This window comes from Solanum stenotomum, chromosome 2, assembly GCF_019186545.1.
Source record: "Solanum stenotomum isolate F172 chromosome 2, ASM1918654v1, whole genome shotgun sequence".
NCBI classification, from domain to species: domain Eukaryota; kingdom Viridiplantae; phylum Streptophyta; class Magnoliopsida; order Solanales; family Solanaceae; genus Solanum; species Solanum stenotomum.
Genome location: NC_064283.1, coordinates 4,355,939 through 4,376,807, shown reverse-complemented (window position 1 = coordinate 4,376,807; position 20,869 = coordinate 4,355,939). Strand labels below are relative to the sequence as shown.

The following is a 20,869-nucleotide window of genomic DNA, read 5'->3' as shown; positions in this document are numbered from 1 at the left end:
GCTTTCACCCCTACCCTCGACCCACCCCACCCACCCCCTACCACCCCCGCACGGCTTAAAAAAAATTTAAGTTTGTTTTTAAAAAATATTTTCAATTTCAGAAATTATTTTCTACTCTAGTAAAAATAAAAGATATTTCTCAAAAGTATTTTTTCATTCATAAATCAAACACTAAAAATCTTTTTTGGAAAATATTTTCTACTCACCAATCAAACATAAAAAAATAAGTCAAAAATCAACTTATTTTCCAGGAAAACATTTTCCTTCATACCACACACCCTCTATCTTCTCCTTTTCTATCTCCTTCATCCATTATCGTGAAGTGATAATACTACAATATAATTATATATATTTGCTATCCAGAGTACTTGAATTTGTCAATTACTTAATTAATTGCCCTTTGTTGATAAGGTAAAGACTACTTCTTTAATAGATTTCAGTTTTCACCTATATTTTAACTTGAGAAAGTTACTCTAACTTTGAACTTTTCTTTCAGAAAGTTTCATAGTTGAGTGACTTTCTAAGAAAAAAAATTATAGTTGAGTAACTTTTGATTTAAAAATCAAAGTTAAATGATTTTCTGAGAGAAAAATTCATGTGTGATATTATCTCTCTTTTTATCTTATACAAACTTCTTTCTTTTGTGATTAGTTGAAACTGGACAACCACGCATGCATGTCAGTTCCAGCCAGAGATGGACTAATGTGTATGTGGGTCATGTGCACTAGTTAACTTGATTTTTTATATATATAAATATAGATAAGCTAATATATATATATATTAGATAATGTTGCCCGTGCTATGCACGGGCCCAATAATATAAATGGTATATTCTGAGGCTAATAACTGAGTTTTTGAAGCGATTGTTTGCGTGGATAAAGGAATAAGTTTTTTTTATCACAAACATGTACTTTCTTTGACGCTATTTAAGACATAATAAGACTACCCACATATAACATTTTTGAAATATTTTATGTTGTCAATTATCATGATTTATAGTATTTTTACGATAGATTCACTTCAAGAATCAGTGGAATTTTTTGTATTTTTTTTCAAAACATATTTTATGTTGTCAATTATTATGATTTATAGTATTTTTATGCAATTTTTAAATATAAAAAAATAAGACAAATAAATTAAAATGGACCCAATATATGTTATTTTTGTTGTCTCAATTTATGTGCACAAATGAAATTTGGAGAGTCATCCAAATTTTCATATTTTTTTAAAAAATGTTTGAAGTTATTAATTGTTGTGATTTATAATATTTTTATGTAACTTTGAAATAATGTACATTACTGGTCACTTTGTCCTAATTTATGTGATATGGATAAAATTACAAAATTAACCCTTTTAAAATGTCTTTCAGATATTTTAAGTTGTTAATTATTATTATTTATAATAATTTTTTGGTAATATTAAAATGATATGTGCTATTTTTTCTGTCCCAATATTGTTATGCCGTAATTTTCCTAACCTTTAGAAAAATCACTTTTGAAATGTTCTATATAAAACAATTTGAGAGAAATACTTAGAAAAAAAAAAGAGTCGCCACTTAATTTTTTTTTAAAGAAATTAAGAAAACTTATAATTTTCAAAGATTTAAACAGAAAAAATCATTTGAAAATACCAAAGAGGGTTCGGAGTTCAATTTACAATTCGAGAAGGGTTTAAGCATTCGAAGTGCCCGCTAACATGCGGTTGACCTGCGACTTGACTAAAATATATTTGACTATTTTTAGGAAAATAACGATTTAATATAAAAAATAATAACTTACAATATTTGATTAACTTTGAGAAAATAATTAAATAAATGACGCATTTTATATTATTCTATTTTTTAGACAAAGGGATCCAAAATGGAACATTTGACTCAAAAATCAAGTGATTAGGATATTAATAAAACTAGATTAATTAGAATTTATTTAATTCATTTTGAAATAACAATTTAAACCAATTTAAAGCATGAAAATCATTTTTTTTAATTAATTGACTAACCTTTTTGAGAAAAAGATTAAGTAAGTGTGTGTATATTTATATTCAATTAACTGAAAAGGTTTTGATTAACATTTTTTAAAGTTTATTCGAGAAAAATACTTTAACTTACAACAATTTTAAAATGAATAAAAATGTGATTAAATGAAAAGCATTAAAGAACATCTCTTTTTAAGAACCAAAGTTTTGACTTAATTGAAAATATAAAATTTTGACCAATATATTTGATTAATAAAATAAATGAACACAAAACCATGAAATGTATTAGAATTAAACCGACACAAAGAAAGTAACTCATCGTTTGGGGAATCTAATTAAGCTAATTAACAATTCTAAAGTTAGAGTTAATGATAAGAAAACAAACAATAAATAAAAAAAAATTAAATAATTTAAAGGGGCAAAGGAGAAATGAATTTGGGCCCCTTTTTTGGGCCAAACTCGCTACTGATTTGGACTTTTCGCTCAATCCCCTTTTTGTATACCCCTGATGTATATCGGATGTATACAACCCATTTTTTTGCTTTCTAAGACCTGTTTCAGCTTCCAACTTCTTGAAATGATGAGTTCAACTCGATAGTACTGAGTTCGGGACTCCATGGCACATCCGAAATGCAAAGGAAAGAGACAGAAGGGAGTCCAATGGACTCAAACAAGGGGGTTCATGCAAGGCAAGATAATAAGGATTAATATTCATTCATATCATATGTAAAGGGATCATAAATAAATATTATTATAACTTAAAAGAAATCTAGTGCTCCAGATTGTTTAGGAAACACTCATTAAAATATTGTTATTCAACTAACACACATGCCGTAACTAATAAAAAAAAAGAGCCTTGAAAATCTTCTCAAGATAAATCCATGGTGAAAACAACTATACAAATATAATGTGTCCAAGTCACTGGGTCAACATATGTTTTTAGAAACTAAATAAAGGAAGGAACCATTTTAGGTACTATATGAGCAGTGAGAGCAAATGAATTGAAAAAGAATTATAATGTCCATAACCAAACTCTTGTTCAAGCCAATAATTAGCATTCTAAATAAAGACAAAACCAAGTATGGATAGCTCTTAAAAAAAAAAAACATTATTTCCCCACAATATGAATAATTGATAGAAAACATGACAAGGCTGATGAAACATGTTTATGACATTAGTCTTAAGGATGCAAAATGAATACAAAGCAGCATGGAATCTAACTCCATTTCAACAGTAGAGTTAGAGTCAGAGGAGAAACACGCAGCAAATAAGCGGAAAAACGAGGTCCAGTATTGCACAAGACAAATTTATTTTAAATAACCGGGAAACTAAAGAAGTTAAGACAACTTTCGGTTGATACTAAATGCAAGAATACAAATAGAATGTTCAGAGAAACGAATTCAAATCGTGTTTAAAATGTTGACACTAACACTAAATAAGTAGATAAATATATATACAGGCAAAACACAAGGCATTACATACCAGAATAAACATGTCGAGGGTCTAAACTAATTTATTTCTTTTTAGAAGAAATCATAGACACCATGGAAAGGTTATCAAACAGTACCTATATTTTGAAATAGGGATGGGCATTTAGTAGAGGAGAAGTCAATTTTCTTAATGGATTATTTGGCTTAAATAATGAGCACCAAAGCTAGTTAGAGAGATCTGGAAATACTAATATCACCGACAATAGGGAAAACGAACACAAAAGAAAGACCAACAATCAGGAAATTGGCATTCGAACAATAACAGAACGAAATCGAGGCATCACGAGAGAACACGCGAGTCATTTACGAAAAAATAGAGCTGAAAATTTTTATGTTAAGGATGTAAATCATATTAGAGATTGGGTTGTGATGAACTAAAATCCTAGCATCATGGTTTGAAATCAAAATGAAACATGAACAAAGATTAGATTAGATTATATTAAGCTTATCCATAAGCAAACCAGGTTACAGCCACATCTAAAGTAAATAGGGAAGAAATTGTTATATAGCTAATGCTTTCGAGCTCAGAACTATTAAAGGTTATATAATGTTAATCCAACAGACAAATTTCCAAGTTAATTGGAGACGAAAATCAGCCGAAGAATGACTATATCACATTTGTTTCATACTTGAATCAGCAACAAAATCCAGATTTCTTGGAATAAACCAAAGATCGTTTAAGAGATGCAACTCTGAATTAAATCAATTCCAACATCAAACATAGACGAGAAAAAAAAAACTTTAAAATCCAACCATTAATCTCGCTACCAGAAATCAACGTCAACACATATTGTTAAATAGAATGAAACGAAGTAAAGGGGTATTACCTTTTCCGATGCAGTGAACTAGGACGACGAGAAGAGCGATTCCACCACTCTTCTTTGAATACTAAAGGCAAGCTAAGAAAATTCGAGCGGTGATCTTCTCGGAACTTGGAATCAAACGACTAGATATAGATTTTTTAAGTGTAGAAGTGACTATTGCTTCAAAAAAAAAAACAAACTCAAACCATCAAAATCTAATTTTTCCAAAAAACTCTCCTCTCACTTGAATGTCAATGATTATTTATAGGGGAAGTTGGGGCGATTTAGGGGGAATTCCGTTGGAAAAATTCAAACAAAATTTGAATTTCTTCTACTCTTTTCGAAGCAACAGTGAAGGGGATGGGAAAAAGCTGTAACTTCCGCAAGAAGGGGAAAAGGGACGTGAGGGTTTGACGTTGAGGCTGCTAGGATATGGGTTTTGCAGGGTAGTTGGGTGAGATTTTTGGGTTTGCAGCGCAATTTTTGCTGGGATTTCGTCTGGCGTCTGGTCACTTCTTCGCTGGAGGAAGACGCTGGTACAGGGGTGGGGTATTGTTGGTATGTTATTGTTGCTGGGTTTGGGCTGTTGTACAGTTTGGATGAATTGGAATTAAGGTAACTTGGGCTGGTTGATTGTTATTGGAATTGGGCCAAAAATTGTAAGAAAAGGGGTCCAAAGCTTGATCTCAAATGGGTTAAAGGTGAGGAAGGGGGTTAGATTTTGAATTGACAAATTGGCCTAATAGATTGCAACTATAGCCAATTAGAATTAATAAATTAGCCAAATTGAATTTAATTGGTGAATTCGGCTAAAATTTAAACAAGATGAGTTAATATAAATTAATTAATGAGCTTCTTAATCTTAACGAAATAAAAATAATTAACTTAATTATAAACTAACTAATTCAATTTCAAAACTAATTAACTCGAAATTATAACTATAACTTAAAGTAAATTAATAAAATATTTAACTAAAGTGTAAAATCTTTTGTGATGATTTTCAAATATTTATAAAATATACTAATTGTATACATACATACATATATATATATTGACAAAATTTACATAAAAGTAACTCGAAAAAATATTTTGAATTTATAACAAAAACTAATTAACTCAAAATTAGCCATCACTTTAAAATACACTAAAGAATATAAAATCTTTTTTTTTTTTTTGAGATGATTTTCGGATATTTATAGGATACACTTATTTCATACATAATTACATAAAACATATGTATTATTTAAAAAAGTGACAAAACTATTTAAAATAACTTGCAAACTATATTTATTTTATTTTATTTTATTTTTGAATTTTTTATAATACTAATTATTTTCAATCGTTTGAGATTAAAGAAGTTCGATGATTAACTTAAATTGCGGAGGTCCAAAATTGGGTGTCAACAAATATATGTGAGCCTGATAGAATTCTGAGAGACAACTTATGTTATTATATAGCTTTGAAATATTTTAAATTGGTAATTATTGTAATTTTTAATGCTTTTTAAGTCATTTGTAAATGATATATGTTGCTTCCTTGATTGGGACTTTTCCATTTGTGAGATATATATATATATATATATACACACACACATATCGTGCTATGCACGGGCCCAATAATATAAATGGTATGTTTTGGGGCTAATAACCGAGTTTTTGAAGCGATTGTTTGCGTGGATAAAGGAATAAGTTTTTTTATCACAAACCTGTACTTTCTTTGACGCTATTTAAGGCATAATAAGACTACCCACATACAACATTTTTGAAATATTTTATGTTGTCAATTATCATGATTTATAGTATTTTTACGATAGATTCACTTCAAGAATCAGTGGAATTTTTTGTATTTTTTTTCAAAACATATTTTATGTTGTCAATTATCATGATTTATAGTATTTTTACGCAATTTTTAAATATAAAAAAAATAAAACAAATAAATTAAAATGGACCCAATATATGTTATTTTTGTTGTCTCAATTTATGTGACACAAATGAAATTTGGAGAGTCATCCAAATTTTCATATTTTTTTAAAAAAATGTTTGAAGTTATTAATTATTGTGATTTATAATATTTTTATGTAACTTTGAAATAATGTACATTACTGGTCACTTTGTCCTAATTTATGTGATATGGATAAAATTACAAAATTAACCCTTTTAAAATGTCTTTCAGATATTTTAAGTTTTTAATTATTATTATTTATAATACTTTTTTGGTAATATTAAAATGATATGTGTTATTTTTTCTGTCCCAATATATGTGAGCCTAATAGAATTCTGAGAGTCAACCTATTTTATTATATAGCTTTTAAATATTTTAAAGCTTTTTAAGTCATTTGTAAATGATAAATGTTGCTTCCTTGATTGAGACTTTTCCATTTATGAGATATATATATATATATATATTCTATATTATTTTAAAAGGGAGTTTATGCCCAAGTTCTACTATATAATAAATATAATATATAATATTCAAGAAAGTCCCAATCTTGAATATTATATATTATATTTGGGTATAAAATAGAATTTTAAAAGTCCCACAAGTATAATATATAGTATTCAAGATTGGAAAAAGTCTCAATCTTGAATATTATATATTATACTTGGGCCTAAACTCTCTTTTATAATATAGTAGAATATATATATATATATTCCTCAAAAAGATAATACTTAGCGTAGTATGTATTTAACTTGTGCTCCCTAGTAATTTGTGTAGTTTGCACTTCTATGACCAATGAGCTATTGTTTCAAGAATAGTAAAGACTAATTATAAGACAGAAAATCATATTTAACCTATATACTTTGTATTTTCGTCACTGCTCACGCGATTAGTGATCAATCTGACATGGCATTATTCTTCAGTTCTCATTGAAAACTTCACTACCGTCTATGTTAAAATAATAATTTCCTCGCTAGTTTTCAAATCTTTGGTTTCCTTTTGGACCTAGCTCGTGGTCCCGGCACACCTTTCACTTGGTTGTTTTCTTCTTCTAACTGCCCCTTGAATTATTACTGTGATTTTTTTTTACAGAGACGTAGAAATTTGGTATACTTGAATCTGTCAATTACTTAAATGCGTCATCTATATGATCATTGCTTACGAAATTTTTAGCCTCCACACACTGGGAACTGATATGTATATATAAAACACAAATCTGTTTACTAAAACTACACTGCCTTGACTTGTAAAGTCTACAACTCTGTTTTTGGCCATGGAGATTCTGAACTCTAAGTACTCTTACTACTTATTGCTATTTTTTCTTATCTTTGTATTAAAATACTTTTTTCATTCCAAAAAACGTTTACCACCTAGTCCTCTATCTCTTCCAATAATTGGCCATCTTTACCTTATCAAAAATTCATTTCATCAGACATTAACCTCATTATCAACTAAATATGGACCGGTTATGTACCTCCGGTTAGGCTGTCGAAATTTGCTTATTGTGACTTCTCCATCCGCTGTTGAAGAATGTTTCACTAAAAACGATATCATATTTGCTAACCGTCCTCAGACTATGACTGGAGATAAGTATTCATTCAACTATAAGTCTGTTGTTTGGGCTCCTTATGGTTATCATTGGAGGGCACTTCGCCGTCTAATGGTAATTGAGGTTTTCTCTTTCAATAGCCTTCAAAAGTCTTATGCATTGAGGAGTGAAGAAATTAGAATTCTTATTCGCGGTTTATTTAAAGCTAATTGTAATAGGAGTGGGAGTAGTGGTGTGAAAATTAACTTGAGTAATTGGGTTTTTACTTTTTCTTTTAATGTTATGATGAGAATTGGTACTGGGAAACGTTGCGTAAGTGAGGAGGAGATAGGAACAGAGAAGGGTAAAGAAATTATTGAAGAGATCAAGGGAATTTTCTTCGCGACGTTGTTGTTTTTGAATGTGTGTGATTTCTTTCCAGTATTGAAATGGTTTGGGTATAAAGGGATTGAGAAGAGGATGGTTTCAGCTCATAAGAAGAGAAATGAATTCTTGAATAGTTTATTTGACGAATTTCAACAGAAGAAAGTTAGTCCTATTAGTGTTTCGGAGTCTAGTACTGATGGAAACAGAGAGAAGAAGGGCACATTGGTTGAAACTCTGTTGTCTCTGCAAGAATCAGAACCTGAATTCTATACAGATGATCTCATTAAAAGTGTTGTACTGGTACGTTTGGTCAAAATTTCCTTAGTTTGGATCATAGATAGTTTTAATTTGAGCAAATATATCCTAGAGATCACTTCACTAATTAGACTTGTGCATTTGTTTGAACATCTTGTTTGCCAGATGTTGTTTATTGCAGGAACAGAGACCACATCGATGACCATTCAATGGGCGATGCGACTTCTTTTAGCTCACCCTGAGGCATTTCACAAGCTGAGAGCTGAGATTGACAGCAAAGTGGGGAACGAGCGTTTGCTCAATGAATCTGATTTCACTAATCTTCCTTATTTGCAGTGTGTTATAAACGAGACGTTGAGATTATACCCTCCAGTACCACTTCTGTTGCCTCACTACTCATTAGAAGATTGTACTATTGGTGGCTATGATGTACCAAAACATACGATCCTAATGGTTAACGCTTGGGCCATCCATAGGGACCCCGAGGTATGGGAAGAGCCTGAAAAGTTTAAGCCGGAAAGATTTGAGGGTATGGAAGGGGAAAAAGAAGGGTTCAATTATAAATTTGTGCCATTTGGAATGGGAAGAAGAGCTTGCCCTGGAGCTGCAATGGGCTTACGTACTGTTTCGTTGGTTTTAGGTTCGTTGATTCAGTGGTTTGATTGGGAAAATGTGGAATTCGAGGAAAACTTGGATGCGTGCTATAATACTAGAATCACTTTGAACAAGGAAAAGCCTTTGGAGGCCATATGCATTCCGCGCCAGAATTGTATTCGTTTCCTTGACCAGCTCTGAGTTTATTATCCATGTATTGTAAGGATCTACCTTTGTGTTATTAGTGAATGTTTATAAATAAGTACATGAGTTTAAGGACAAGGTAGAAATGAAACATGAAACAACTCTTAAGCTGTTATTTGTTGAATGCCAAGCTCAATATATGCCTTGTTTTATTTGCAAAGATAAAAACTTACACACACTTGCATCAAACCAATTGATATATGACATTATTTGTACATACATTTCCGTCACTTAGCCACTTATCCATCATAACTTGAGTTGATTTGATGTAAACAATTCATCTAAGTATTTACTCCGGCTAATCCTTGAAATAAGATAGATTACCCGCTAGAATAGGTAAACATGAGTGTATAGTACCAAAAAAACTTTACAATAACTATGCGTATAATATATGTATAAGTGAAACCGGATAAGAAATGAAGGAAGGGAAAAAAAAAACAAGAAAAATGTGGTACAAAACTTAGTTTTCACACACACAGTCTCTCTATCTCTCTGCCTCATCTAGTCATCCTTTATTTGTCCATTACTTAAATTCGTCAGCAATATGATCATGCTTTTTGTCTCTACACACTAGAGACTTATCTCTCAGCTACTAACTTCAGGCTTAGGTACTTCCAACGATATATTATAAAACGAAAAATGGCCAAAAGTACGCCTAACATTTAGAAAATGACTCATACATACCCTTTTTCTATCTTTTGGTCTAAAAATATCCGAGACCTTAGTGAAATCTATTATCTAAGGTATCACCCTTTCATATGAACAACTCTCTTGATGTGTTGTTTCAACATTTCGCCCATGGAGAATCTGAACTTTAACTACTACTATTTAGCTACTATCTTGATATTTCTTGTTACCATCTTTTTTTATCAAACATCTGTTTTATCCCGTAAAACGTTTACCACCTAGTCCTCTGTCTCTGCCAATTATTGGCCATCTTTACCTTATCAAAATTTCTCTTCACCAGACATTAACCTCATTATCAACTAAATATGGACCTGTTCTGTACCTCTGATTTGGCTGTCGAAATTTGCATATTGTGTCTTCTCCATCTGCTGTGGAAGAATGTTTCACAAAAAACGACATCATATTTGCAAACCGTCCTCTAAGTATGGCTGGTGATAAGTTATCCTTCAATTATAAGATCATTATTTGGGCTTCATATGGCTATCTATGGAGGGCCCTTCGCCGTCTAACTGTAAATATCATGTTCTCTTCCAATAGCTTGTGTAAGTCTTCTGCACTGAGGAGTGAAGAAATTAGAATTATTAGTCGCGGTTTGTTTAAGGTCAGTAAGAAGAATGGTAAGTAGTAGTGCAAAAATTAACTTGAGTAGTTGGGTAAATACTTATGTGTTCAATTTTATGATGAGAATTTGTACTGGAAAACGTTGCGTAAGTGAGGAAGATATAGGAACAGAGAAGGGTAAACGAATCATTGAAGAGACAAGGGGATTTATGTTCGCGGCCTTTGCATTGATTTTGAACGTGTGTGATTTCTTGCCAGTATTGAAATGGTTTAGGTATAAAGGGATTGATAATAGTATGGTTTTAGCTCTCAAGAAGAGAAATGAATTCTTTAACAGATTATTAGACGAATTTCGACACAAGAAAGAAAGTCTTGGTGTTTTCCAGTAGTAATAGAAACAGCGACACACTGGTTGGAACTCTATTGTCTCTACAAGAATCAGAACCCGAATTCTACTCAAATATCTCATTAAAAGTGTTCTTCTGGTAAATTTCCTCAACTATGGTCAAAATTTTGTTTGATTAGATTGTATGTTAGTTTTAATTAAAATCATTTATCTTGTGCCAGGGTTTGATTGTTGGGGGAACAGAGACCACATCAATGACCATCCAGTGGGCGATGCGACTTCTTTTAGCTCACCCTGAGGCATTTCACAAGGTGAGCCGAAATTGATAGCAAAGTGGGGAAGGAGTGGTTGCTCAATAAATCTGGTTTCACTAAGCTTCCTTATTTACACTGTGTTATAAACGAGACGTTGAGATTATACCCTCCAGTACCACTTTTGTTTCCTCACTACTCATTAGAAGATTGTACTGTTGGTGGCTACGATGTACCAAAACATACGGTCCTAATGGTTAACGCTTGGGCCATCCACAGGGACCCTGACTTATGGGATGAGACAGAAAAGTTTATGCCGGAGAGATTTGAGGCAATGGAAGGGGAAAAAGAAGGGTTCAATTATAATTTTACCATTTGGTATGGGGAGAAGAGCATGCCCCGGAGTCACAATGGCCCTGCAATCAGTTTCGTTGGTTTTGGGTTCATTGATTCACTGGTTAATTTGATTGGGAAAGTGTGGAAATAGAGGAAAACCTGGATGCATGCTATGATGATAGAATCAATTTGAAAAAGGATAAGCCTTTGGAGGCTATTTGCATTCCGCGACAGAATTGTATTCAATTCCTTTCACAGCTCTGAATCTATTTATATTAAGTAGTAAACTTGGAGAATTCTTTTGTAGCAAGTACTTAATCAGAGGTCTCGTGTTTGAGTTTTGTAATACACAATCATCTTGGTTAGAGAGTGCCTTACACTCCAATATGAAATTAGTTGAGACAAGCACGGACACTGGATACTAGATGAGAAAAAGTTAAGAACATGAATCAAACCCTTATCAAACTGATCAACATTGAAAACACATCAATTCTCCAAATACCAAAACATATAAATTAACTTAATAAACTATCCATGAACTCCTTATCAGTTTCAAGAGAAGCCATGAAGTCAGGTAAAAGGCACACCTCCAAATCCATGCTACCATCACCTTCAATTCCTTCATACAAACTAACTTTCCCATCAAACTTATGTGCATATCCACTTCTAAGTGCCACTCCTTTTCCAAATCCAAATTCATTCCCATACATATCAAATCGTGGTGAACTCCCAATCACGATACTACAAGGATCACAGAAGCTCCCCAACTGATAAACCACACCACATTCCAATTTTTCAACCCATTCACGAATTTCTTTATTCTTATGATTCACCACAGCTTGATGCAATTCCCAAGCTGCCCAACCAAGGTTATTTTCAAGAAGTGTTCCCACTGAGGCATTCCTTCGAACAGTTTGTATGCAATTCCCAAAATAGTTTTCTGGTAATGGAGGATCCAATCTTGCTCTGTTATTAACTAACATCCCGCAACTTGTCATTTGATCAGATGGGAATTTCCGAACCCTTGTTATGCACCTCCACATATGAGCTGACAAAGCTTGTAAAGATGAAATCTTGTTGGTGTTACTGTTAAATTCTTGATTGGCTTTTGCTTTGAGTTTCTTTAAAGACTCTGCTGAGAAATGGAAAAATCTTTCTCTCATATTTGGGGCTTCATGTCTACTAGTGAATTGATCATGGTGAGTATAAGGAAGATTAATAATTGGACTATGTCCTTCTGGGAACCAATGGTTAAAATTCGGCGATTTAGAAATGGGAATGCTCTGTTTTTGCCCATTATTGGCTTTGAAAACTTCTGAGAAAGAGTTAAAGAAATGCCAGAAAGAAGAACCATCAGCTACTGCATGGTTAACTGAGCAACCAATGAAAACCCCATCAATTAATTCTGTTAATTGAATAGTTAACAAAGATAAATCATGTCCATCATGGTTAATAGCTCTATCATGATCGAAAAACGATTGGACAACTAAAGGCACATCCTTTGGTGAAAGTATATCAGTAACAGTTAAATCAAGATTAGCATGGACAAATCTTGCACCAGGGCTATTAACACAGTCGATAAAGACGGTGTAAAGAGGGGGATTTTCTTGTTTAAGTGTTTTGAAACGACCAGCTAATAGGTAAAAATGGACAAGGGTGATTGAGAGTGATTCTTTAAGCTTTTGCAATAGAGGATCAAGTTGAAAAGATGATGGCTTGGTGAAAAGGAGACCTTTTTGGATATATTGAAATGAAAGCATGGCTAGATCCCATGATGATAGATAAACAGGCTTTTTTGACTCTTCTGAATCGTAAAGTGGCTTGATGAAACAATCTGAAACGTATTGAACAGTAGGTGAAGATGCCATTTGTTTTTGCTTCTTGTTACTGCAGTATGAAGATTTGCTTTTTTTATAGAGTATTTAATGCCTAGTTCTACCTAATCAGTACCCACTAACACCTTGTTTGGATGGTTGTCACCTGTTGTATTTATTGTATTGTTAGTTTACATACAATGTTTGTTTTGATTCTAGAGACACTTAGAACAAGAAAGAGCCTTTGGACGCTATTTGTATTCTGCGCCAGTACTGTTTTCAGTTACTTGATCTGCTCCTGCTTATGTTAAAAACCCTAGATTGGTTGTGGAATAGACTGATGGTCTTTTTATATAGACTTGGACAATCCTTCCCTCGTAAACTAACTTTTAGGGTTGAGTTAGGTACAAGTGTCATATCTTTACTCGAATTGCTCATGTATGTCGCAATAATGGTCCTCTGCTACCCAATCGTTCCGCTGGCTCTGCCATACGGCTGACATTAATCTGTACCTTGATTTGATTTCATATTTGTTGCATGTGAAACACCCTAGAAATATGGAGCCTCATACAATCAAATCGAATAAAATCTCTATCTACTATGTCAGCGCCATATTTTGTAATAGCAGAAACCCTGAAACTTAAAAGATAAAAGAGCTTAACGTGTTGACGAGTTGTATTCTTAAGGGAGTAATAATATCTTACAAGATCTAAAGATCAGCTGATTCATTAAAATAAGTTCATAGTTAAGACTTTTTGACGTATAATATAAGAGTGTACATGCATTTGACATCAGTGCTTACTTCAATTTAATTGACCTTATAATAAATGACAACACAAAAGTTAATATTGAGATTTGTCATCAGCTCATGCAACATCATAGGATAAAGCCTTTCCTGCCTTGTGCATTAAATCTCCTTATCCGTCGTCCTAAAGTAGTCCTTTTGTTCTCTCTACTTAATTCGGTGGTTAAAGTACTGCTTTCATACGGTGAAAGTTATTGGTTCATGAATATGGAGATTGGCTTCACATTCTCAACTATACTCTTGATTTTCTCCATCTTTTTTATCCTAAAATTGCAAAATGCAAGAAAGAAAAATCTTCCTCCAAGTCCACCATTTTTACCAATTATTGGACACCTCCATCTCCTCAAATCTCCAATTCACCAAACCTTCAAATCACTTTCTAGCAAATATGGCCCTATTATATACCTACATTTTGGTACATCTCAAGTGATAGTAGTCTCCTCCGCCTCAATCGCAGAGCAATGCTTCACGAAAAATGACATTATTTTCGCGAATCGACCAAAATCTCTAGCTAGTAAACACCTTGGCTATAACCACACAACAATTGGATTCTCACCTTATGGTGACCATTGGCGTAATCTTCGCCGCATTTCTAATATCCAAATATTTTCCACTTTTACCCTCAACAATTCCTCTTCCATCCGCACTGAAGAAGTCCAATTCGTGGCTAAAAAATTAACCTTAGACTACAAAGGAGGAATTACTCACAAAGTGAAACTGAAAATTCTATTTGAGAAATTAGTGTACGATGTGTTAACGAAAATGGTTGCAGGTAAACGTTGGGCCGAGCCATCGACTGATGACTTGTTCGGCCCAACTATGATTATGAATATTTGTGATTATATTCCAGTACTTAAATGGGTTGGATTTCAAGGATTGGAGAAGAATTTGGTGGAGTTGAAGATAAGAAGAGATAAATTTCTTCAGGGCTTAATCGATGAATGTCGAAAGAGCAGAGCTGATAAGAAAACAATAATTCATACGTTGTTGTCTTTGCAGAGAGACCAGCCAGAATGTTACACAGATGATATTATTAAGGGTGTCATAATGGTAAGCTCATTCATACTCCCTCCTTTTCATTTTGCTTCTTAATTTGACGAGTTTAAGAAAGTAAGCGAGATTTTTTAATATTATGGTCTTAAATTTAAAATATGTATAATATACTAAAGTTATCATGTGGGCACAAACATACTGGGTTCATATGAACACATTACTTTCTGCACAGAGCATAAACTTATTATGAGTAAAAATGCATTAAAATTACATAAAGAGGAGATATGAGCCCACGATTTTATACATTCACAACCAAACATTTTGTAAACATTTTCATATTATTGCCACATTTTAAAATGTTATGATAGATTAGTTCCTTATAAATAACTTGATTGCATATATATCGTCTTACACTATCAACGTATATAATTTGAACTCATTGTAAATTATTAGACAATTTAAAAGTCAATAACACGTTACGACTTCTAGTAAACTTGAGTAAAGGTCCAATAACATGTTATAACAAGTTAAACTACACTAATTGCGTGAAATTCATTAAATCCTTTGATCTTTGCTTTAGTAATTATTTTCAACATTTTGAATGATATTGTTTTTAACTTTTGTATTTTTAAAAGGTAATGTTCACTGCTGGAACACATACATCAGCTGTAACAATGGAATGGGCAATGTCACTGTTACTAAATCATCCAGAGGTAATGAAAAAGGCTAGACTCGAAATCGACAACCTCATCGGAGAAACACGTCCATTAGAGGAACCAGACATCCTTAAATTACCATATTTGCGTTGCATAATCAATGAAACATTAAGGTTATTTCCTGCTGGACCACTTTTAGTCCCACATTTTTCAACGCAAGATTGTACTATTGAAGGTTACCATATTCCTAAAGGTACAATATTGTTTGTAAATATTTGGGAAATTCAAAGGGATAGTAAAATTTGGGAAGAGGCAAATGAGTTTAAGCCAGAGAGATTTGTAGGGGGAATTGAAGGGTGTAAATTTATACCATTTGGTATGGGGAGAAGGGCTTGTCCTGGTTCTGGGCTTGCTATGAGGTTGATTGGTTTGGTTTTGGGCTTATTTATTCAGTGTTTTGAGTGGGAAAGAATTGGAGATGAATTGGTGGGTTTAGATGAAAGTTGTGGGCTTATGTTAAGTAAACTTGAGCCTTTGGAGGCATTGTATAGGCCTAGAGAGTCCATGGTTACACTCCTTTCTCAACTTTGATGAGTTTAATATGAATTAGTACAATTTTATGTATGTAGAGATCGCGTCCTGGTCTTGAGATTTCACTGAATATGTTGTTGTTGATGTTGTAACTTGTAAGTGAAACTCTAGGATATTTGACTTTATAAGATATCTTCGTCTTGAACTTTTAAATTCTATATGTAAATCAATATCTCAAAGCTTCACTTATGAAATTTGAAGCTACATGAACAGCTACATGAACATCTGTTTTTTAATTACAATGGGTGGAAAGTGGATATTTGTGAATGATACTTTTTGGTACTATTTTGAAAAATAGTTTATGTTCTGAAATTTCAAATTTCAGATGTGAAAATTTAGAATATTTGTTAATTTGACAGTAAAAGATATCTCCACCTTATACTTTCAAATCCACACGTAAATATCTTCGAGGTTCACTTATAGAATTTTAAGTTACGTGATAATGTCTATTTTTCTATTATAAGGACAAAAGAGTAAATATTTGTGAATGACATTTATTTGTACTATCTTGACACATTTTATGTGATAATGTCTATTTTTCTATTATAAGGACTAAAGAGTAAATATTTGTGAATGACATTTATTGGTACTATCTTGACACATTTTATATTCTGAAATTTCAAATTTCACTAGTGAAACTCTAAGATATTTGACTTTAAGTTATATTTTCGTCCTGAACTTTCAAATTCCACCCACTTCACTTATGGAATTTGACAATGTCTCTTTAATTTTCACTACACGACCATGTCTATTTTTCAATTTTACAAGAGCTGAAAAGTGGATATTTATGAATTTACCCTTTTTAGGTTATTATATCCTTAAGTTAAACTTATGGATCTAAAGATTCAAAACTAACCATTATTTATTCAAGTCACGTTGAATTTTTGGAGTGCCTGAATTGGAATATTAAGGCTTTTGTTCATGAGTAAAACTTCAAATATTTTCTTAATTAATAAGTCAAGAAAGACGAAAGTATTTGTCTGTGAAATTTAATTAATTATTCCGATTTCAAACTTGAAATATAAAATTTGAAGTTGGGGAAAATACATCTTCCTCCGTTCATAATTATCCATCATTTTAGTTTGGTGAGAGTTCAATTGTTGAATAATTACACTTTGGCATTGCTTTTAGCATAATTAAACGTTCACGTTATTGTTTGCTTCCATTTAAGATATTTTTATTAGAAGGACGCATAACAAATACTAAAATTGTATAGCTTGATAATTATAGTACGTATCACTTTGTATCACTCAACTATATAGAGTTCAAATTTCATACCAACATGGTGATATAATGGTTGTGATTCTTCTGCTCTTAATCAGAGGTCTCCGCTTAGAGCTCTTGAGATTGTAAAAAGAACTTGTTGGGAGCATTGCCACATAAATAAGTTTTGTAATACGCAAATTCAAATTTAGTCGGATCTCAATGTTGATATATACAAGTGAAGAATGACATAAGTCTAGGTCAAACAAGTGAATGAGAAATATTTAATTAATTTTAATGATTTTAACGTAATATATTCAATATAATTTTCTGACATAGTGGATTCAATAAACCTCTTGTGTACCTAGCACCGCCCCTATTTTTAACAATGAAAAGAAAAAAAACATGATATGTCCTACAATTTATTGCTAAACTAACTGCGTGTTTCTCATTTTTCATTAAAACTATCAATTCAAATAATGGAGAATCTTGCAATACATAGACAAGTTGAAATTAGTCTTGTCCATTACTTGATAGTCATGTGGTACGTAATCACTACATCAAAAATAATATTTCTCATCTATTTATAATTAACGGTAATAGTTTAATAGCTGTCAGATACACTCTTTATGAAAGTTGTTAAAGACTATAACGACATTGAATCTAATGAAAATTAACAAAAAACCTTTAGTACTATTTATTAATATATATTTTTACGGCCGTTAAAAGTTATTTTTGTGATAACGAATATATATATATCTAAAGATAATCCAGCTTGTCATCTAGTTTCTACTGCTCTTCATTTATATTAAAAGATACTGTTGACCCAATGTCTAGTCTTTGATTTAGCACAATTGAGTGGACTATACTATTAATTCAGCACGTTGGATTTCTTTCAAACTACATAAACAATATATTGGTCAACATGTCCCTTTCATTGTATTGATCAATAGTTGATTAAATTAAACTATATATTAGTATTCTCATTAATTCTCATCTCCAAAACAATCTTCAATTTGTTGATTCAACAATGGAGAACCAATATAACTACTATCTTACAATCTTTCTTGTTCTAATTTTTCCAATTTTTTACAAATATTTCTTCAATTCTAGAAGAAATAATCTACCACCTAGTCCACTTGCATTTCCAATTATAGGCCATCTTTACCTTTTGAAAAACAAACCATTGTCGACACTAACCTCATTATCAGCAAAATATGGTCCTGTTTTGTATCTTAGGTATGGCTCTATGCCTGTACTTATTGTCTCGTCGCCATCTGCAGTCGAAGAATGTTTCACCAAAAATGATATCATTTTTGCAAATCGACCACGTACCATGGCAGGTAAAAAGCACAGAGACACAATTAGAATTTTGAGTTTATGAATTCTGAATATATACATAATTACATGGTCCAGACCAAAGTTGTGGTTTTTTCTAATGCTCCTAGTAGGAAGGACATTCTTTTTTTACTTATACCATAGATATATGTGTAATATTATGTTTTGAACTTATATTTATGTTAAGTTTAAATTCTGAATCTCCCTCTGATCGCAGGAGACTGGTTGACATTCAACTATACGGCCTATATTTGGGCTCCTTATGGACAATTATGGAAAATTCTTCGAAGGTTGACAGTTATGGAGCTTTTATCATCAAACAGCCTACAAAAAACGTCCAATGTCCGGGATCAAGAAGTTGTTAACTTTACGCGTTCATTATTCAAATTTTGTAATGGTAGAAGCAGAAATGTGGATTTGACAAACTGGTTTTGTACTTTTAGTTTCAACCTTATGAACAAAATTGTCGCGGGGAGACATTTAGTGAGTGAGGAAGACGCTGGTATGGGAAAGGGGATAGCGATGATCGAAAGACTAAAGGGGATTTTCATTGTAGATTTACCAGTGTTGAATATGTGTGACTTCTTGCCACTTTTGAGGTGGATTGGTTATAAGGGGATGGAAAAGAAAATGAGTTTAGTGCATAATCAGAGAAATGAATTCTTGAACAATTTGCTAGAGGAATTTAGACAGGAGAAAGTTAGTGTTGGAAACAGGGAGAAACAGAACACATTGATTGGAACTCTGTTGTCTCTTCAAGAATCTGAGCCTGAATTCTACACAGAAGATGTAATCAAAAGTATTATGCTGGTTGGTATCCTGTTACACTTCCCTTATGTTTCTAAAACACATTTCATCGTAGAGATAATGGTCAAAAACACATCTGAATTTCGCATCTCAACTATCAAATGATTCCTTTTCCTATATGAACTATCACTAATTGTTTCATTTTCCTATCTGAATTATCACCATCTATGTATTAAAACACATCTAGTTGAGTAGATAAAGATAGTTCAGGTAGGAAAAGGGAACAACTGATAGTTGGCCTAGTCAGCTTCGAGGTGTGTTTTAATATATAGGTGATGACAGTTCAAGTAGGAAAAGGGAATAACTGATAGTTTGGGGTGTGAAACTCATGAAAAAAGTGATAGTTTAGGTGTATTTTTGACGATTAACTATTTCATCTCTATTTACATGTTCTTTATAGTTTGTAAAGTTAGAAAGCTAGCTGATTGAATCGTGCTACAGGTCATATTTATTGCTGGAACAGATACCTCGTCAACATCCCTCCAATGGGCGATGCGACTTCTTTTAGCTCATCCTGAGGCATTGCATAAGCTGAGGGCTGAGATTGATAGCCAAGTAGGGAACGAGCATTTGCTAAACGAATCTGATCTCACTAAACTTCCTTATTTGCATAGTGTTATCAATGAGACGCTAAGATTATATCCTCCAGTACCACTTCTATTGCCTCACTACTCATCAGAGGATTGTACTGTTGGTGGCTACAATGTACCAAAACATACGATCCTACTGGTTAACATTTGGGCCATTCAAAGGGATCCCCAAGTATGGAAGGAGCCTAACGAGTTCAAACCAGAGAGGTTTGAGGCAATGGAAGGGGAAAAAGAAGGATTTAACTATAAACTTATACCATTTGGAATGGGGAGAAGATCATGTCCTGGAGCTACTATGGGCACGCGCGCTATTTCATTGGCGCTTGGTGCACTTATTCAATGCTTTGATTGGCAAAGTGCAGGAGAGGAAAATTTGGAGTTAAGCTACAATTCAAGAATCAACATTCAGAAAATTAAGTCCTTGGAGGCTATTTGCACTCCGCGTTCCAACTTCGTGCAGCTTCTCTCCCAGCTTTGAAATAATGATGTATAAGATGAAATATAATACCTTTACAAGTAAAGTTTAATCATTATGTGTAGCTAATTGAGACTAGTATTCAAGCAACAGCAGTAAGGATCCCTTTGGATATAATTACAACTCATAATATGAAGTTGAAATTTTATGTAATCTTGCAAGTTAAATTTCTTAAATTATATATCTTTTCCTTTATAAATATGAAATTTCATAATTTTCACAAATTATCAAACATCTCCAACT

The 20,869-nt window shown here is 32.5% G+C and overlaps 5 protein-coding genes and 1 pseudogene across 6 annotated transcripts in view; 4 read left to right on the top strand and 2 right to left on the bottom strand.

Annotated features, from left to right (window-relative positions):
- LOC125857134 (WD40 repeat-containing protein HOS15-like) overlaps nt 1-20,869 on the bottom strand; it is a 281,455-nt gene that overhangs the window by 51,181 nt on the left and 209,405 nt on the right. The gene's annotated exons all lie outside the window — the stretch shown is intronic.
- LOC125857137 (cytochrome P450 81C13-like) lies at nt 7,437-9,323 on the top strand. Its single transcript, XM_049536814.1, has 2 exons — nt 7,437-8,420; nt 8,541-9,323. The coding sequence occupies exons 1-2, from the start codon at nt 7,479-7,481 to the stop codon at nt 9,168-9,170; spliced, it is 1,572 nt and encodes a 523-aa protein (XP_049392771.1). The 5' UTR covers nt 7,437-7,478; the 3' UTR covers nt 9,171-9,323.
- Nucleotides 9,940-11,727, top strand: LOC125857166 (cytochrome P450 81C13-like; annotated as a pseudogene).
- LOC125857143 (uncharacterized acetyltransferase At3g50280-like) lies at nt 11,760-13,352 on the bottom strand. The gene has a single exon (XM_049536824.1). The coding sequence runs from the start codon at nt 13,220-13,222 to the stop codon at nt 11,870-11,872; it is 1,353 nt and encodes a 450-aa protein (XP_049392781.1). The 5' UTR covers nt 13,223-13,352; the 3' UTR covers nt 11,760-11,869.
- LOC125854720 (cytochrome P450 81Q32-like) lies at nt 14,180-16,213 on the top strand. The gene is made up of 2 exons (XM_049534302.1): nt 14,180-15,023; nt 15,602-16,213. The coding sequence occupies exons 1-2, from the start codon at nt 14,181-14,183 to the stop codon at nt 16,211-16,213; spliced, it is 1,455 nt and encodes a 484-aa protein (XP_049390259.1). The 5' UTR covers nt 14,180.
- Nucleotides 18,440-20,685, top strand: LOC125857139 (cytochrome P450 81C13-like). The gene is made up of 3 exons (XM_049536817.1): nt 18,440-18,759; nt 18,972-19,564; nt 20,003-20,685. The coding sequence occupies exons 1-3, from the start codon at nt 18,447-18,449 to the stop codon at nt 20,627-20,629; spliced, it is 1,533 nt and encodes a 510-aa protein (XP_049392774.1). The 5' UTR covers nt 18,440-18,446; the 3' UTR covers nt 20,630-20,685.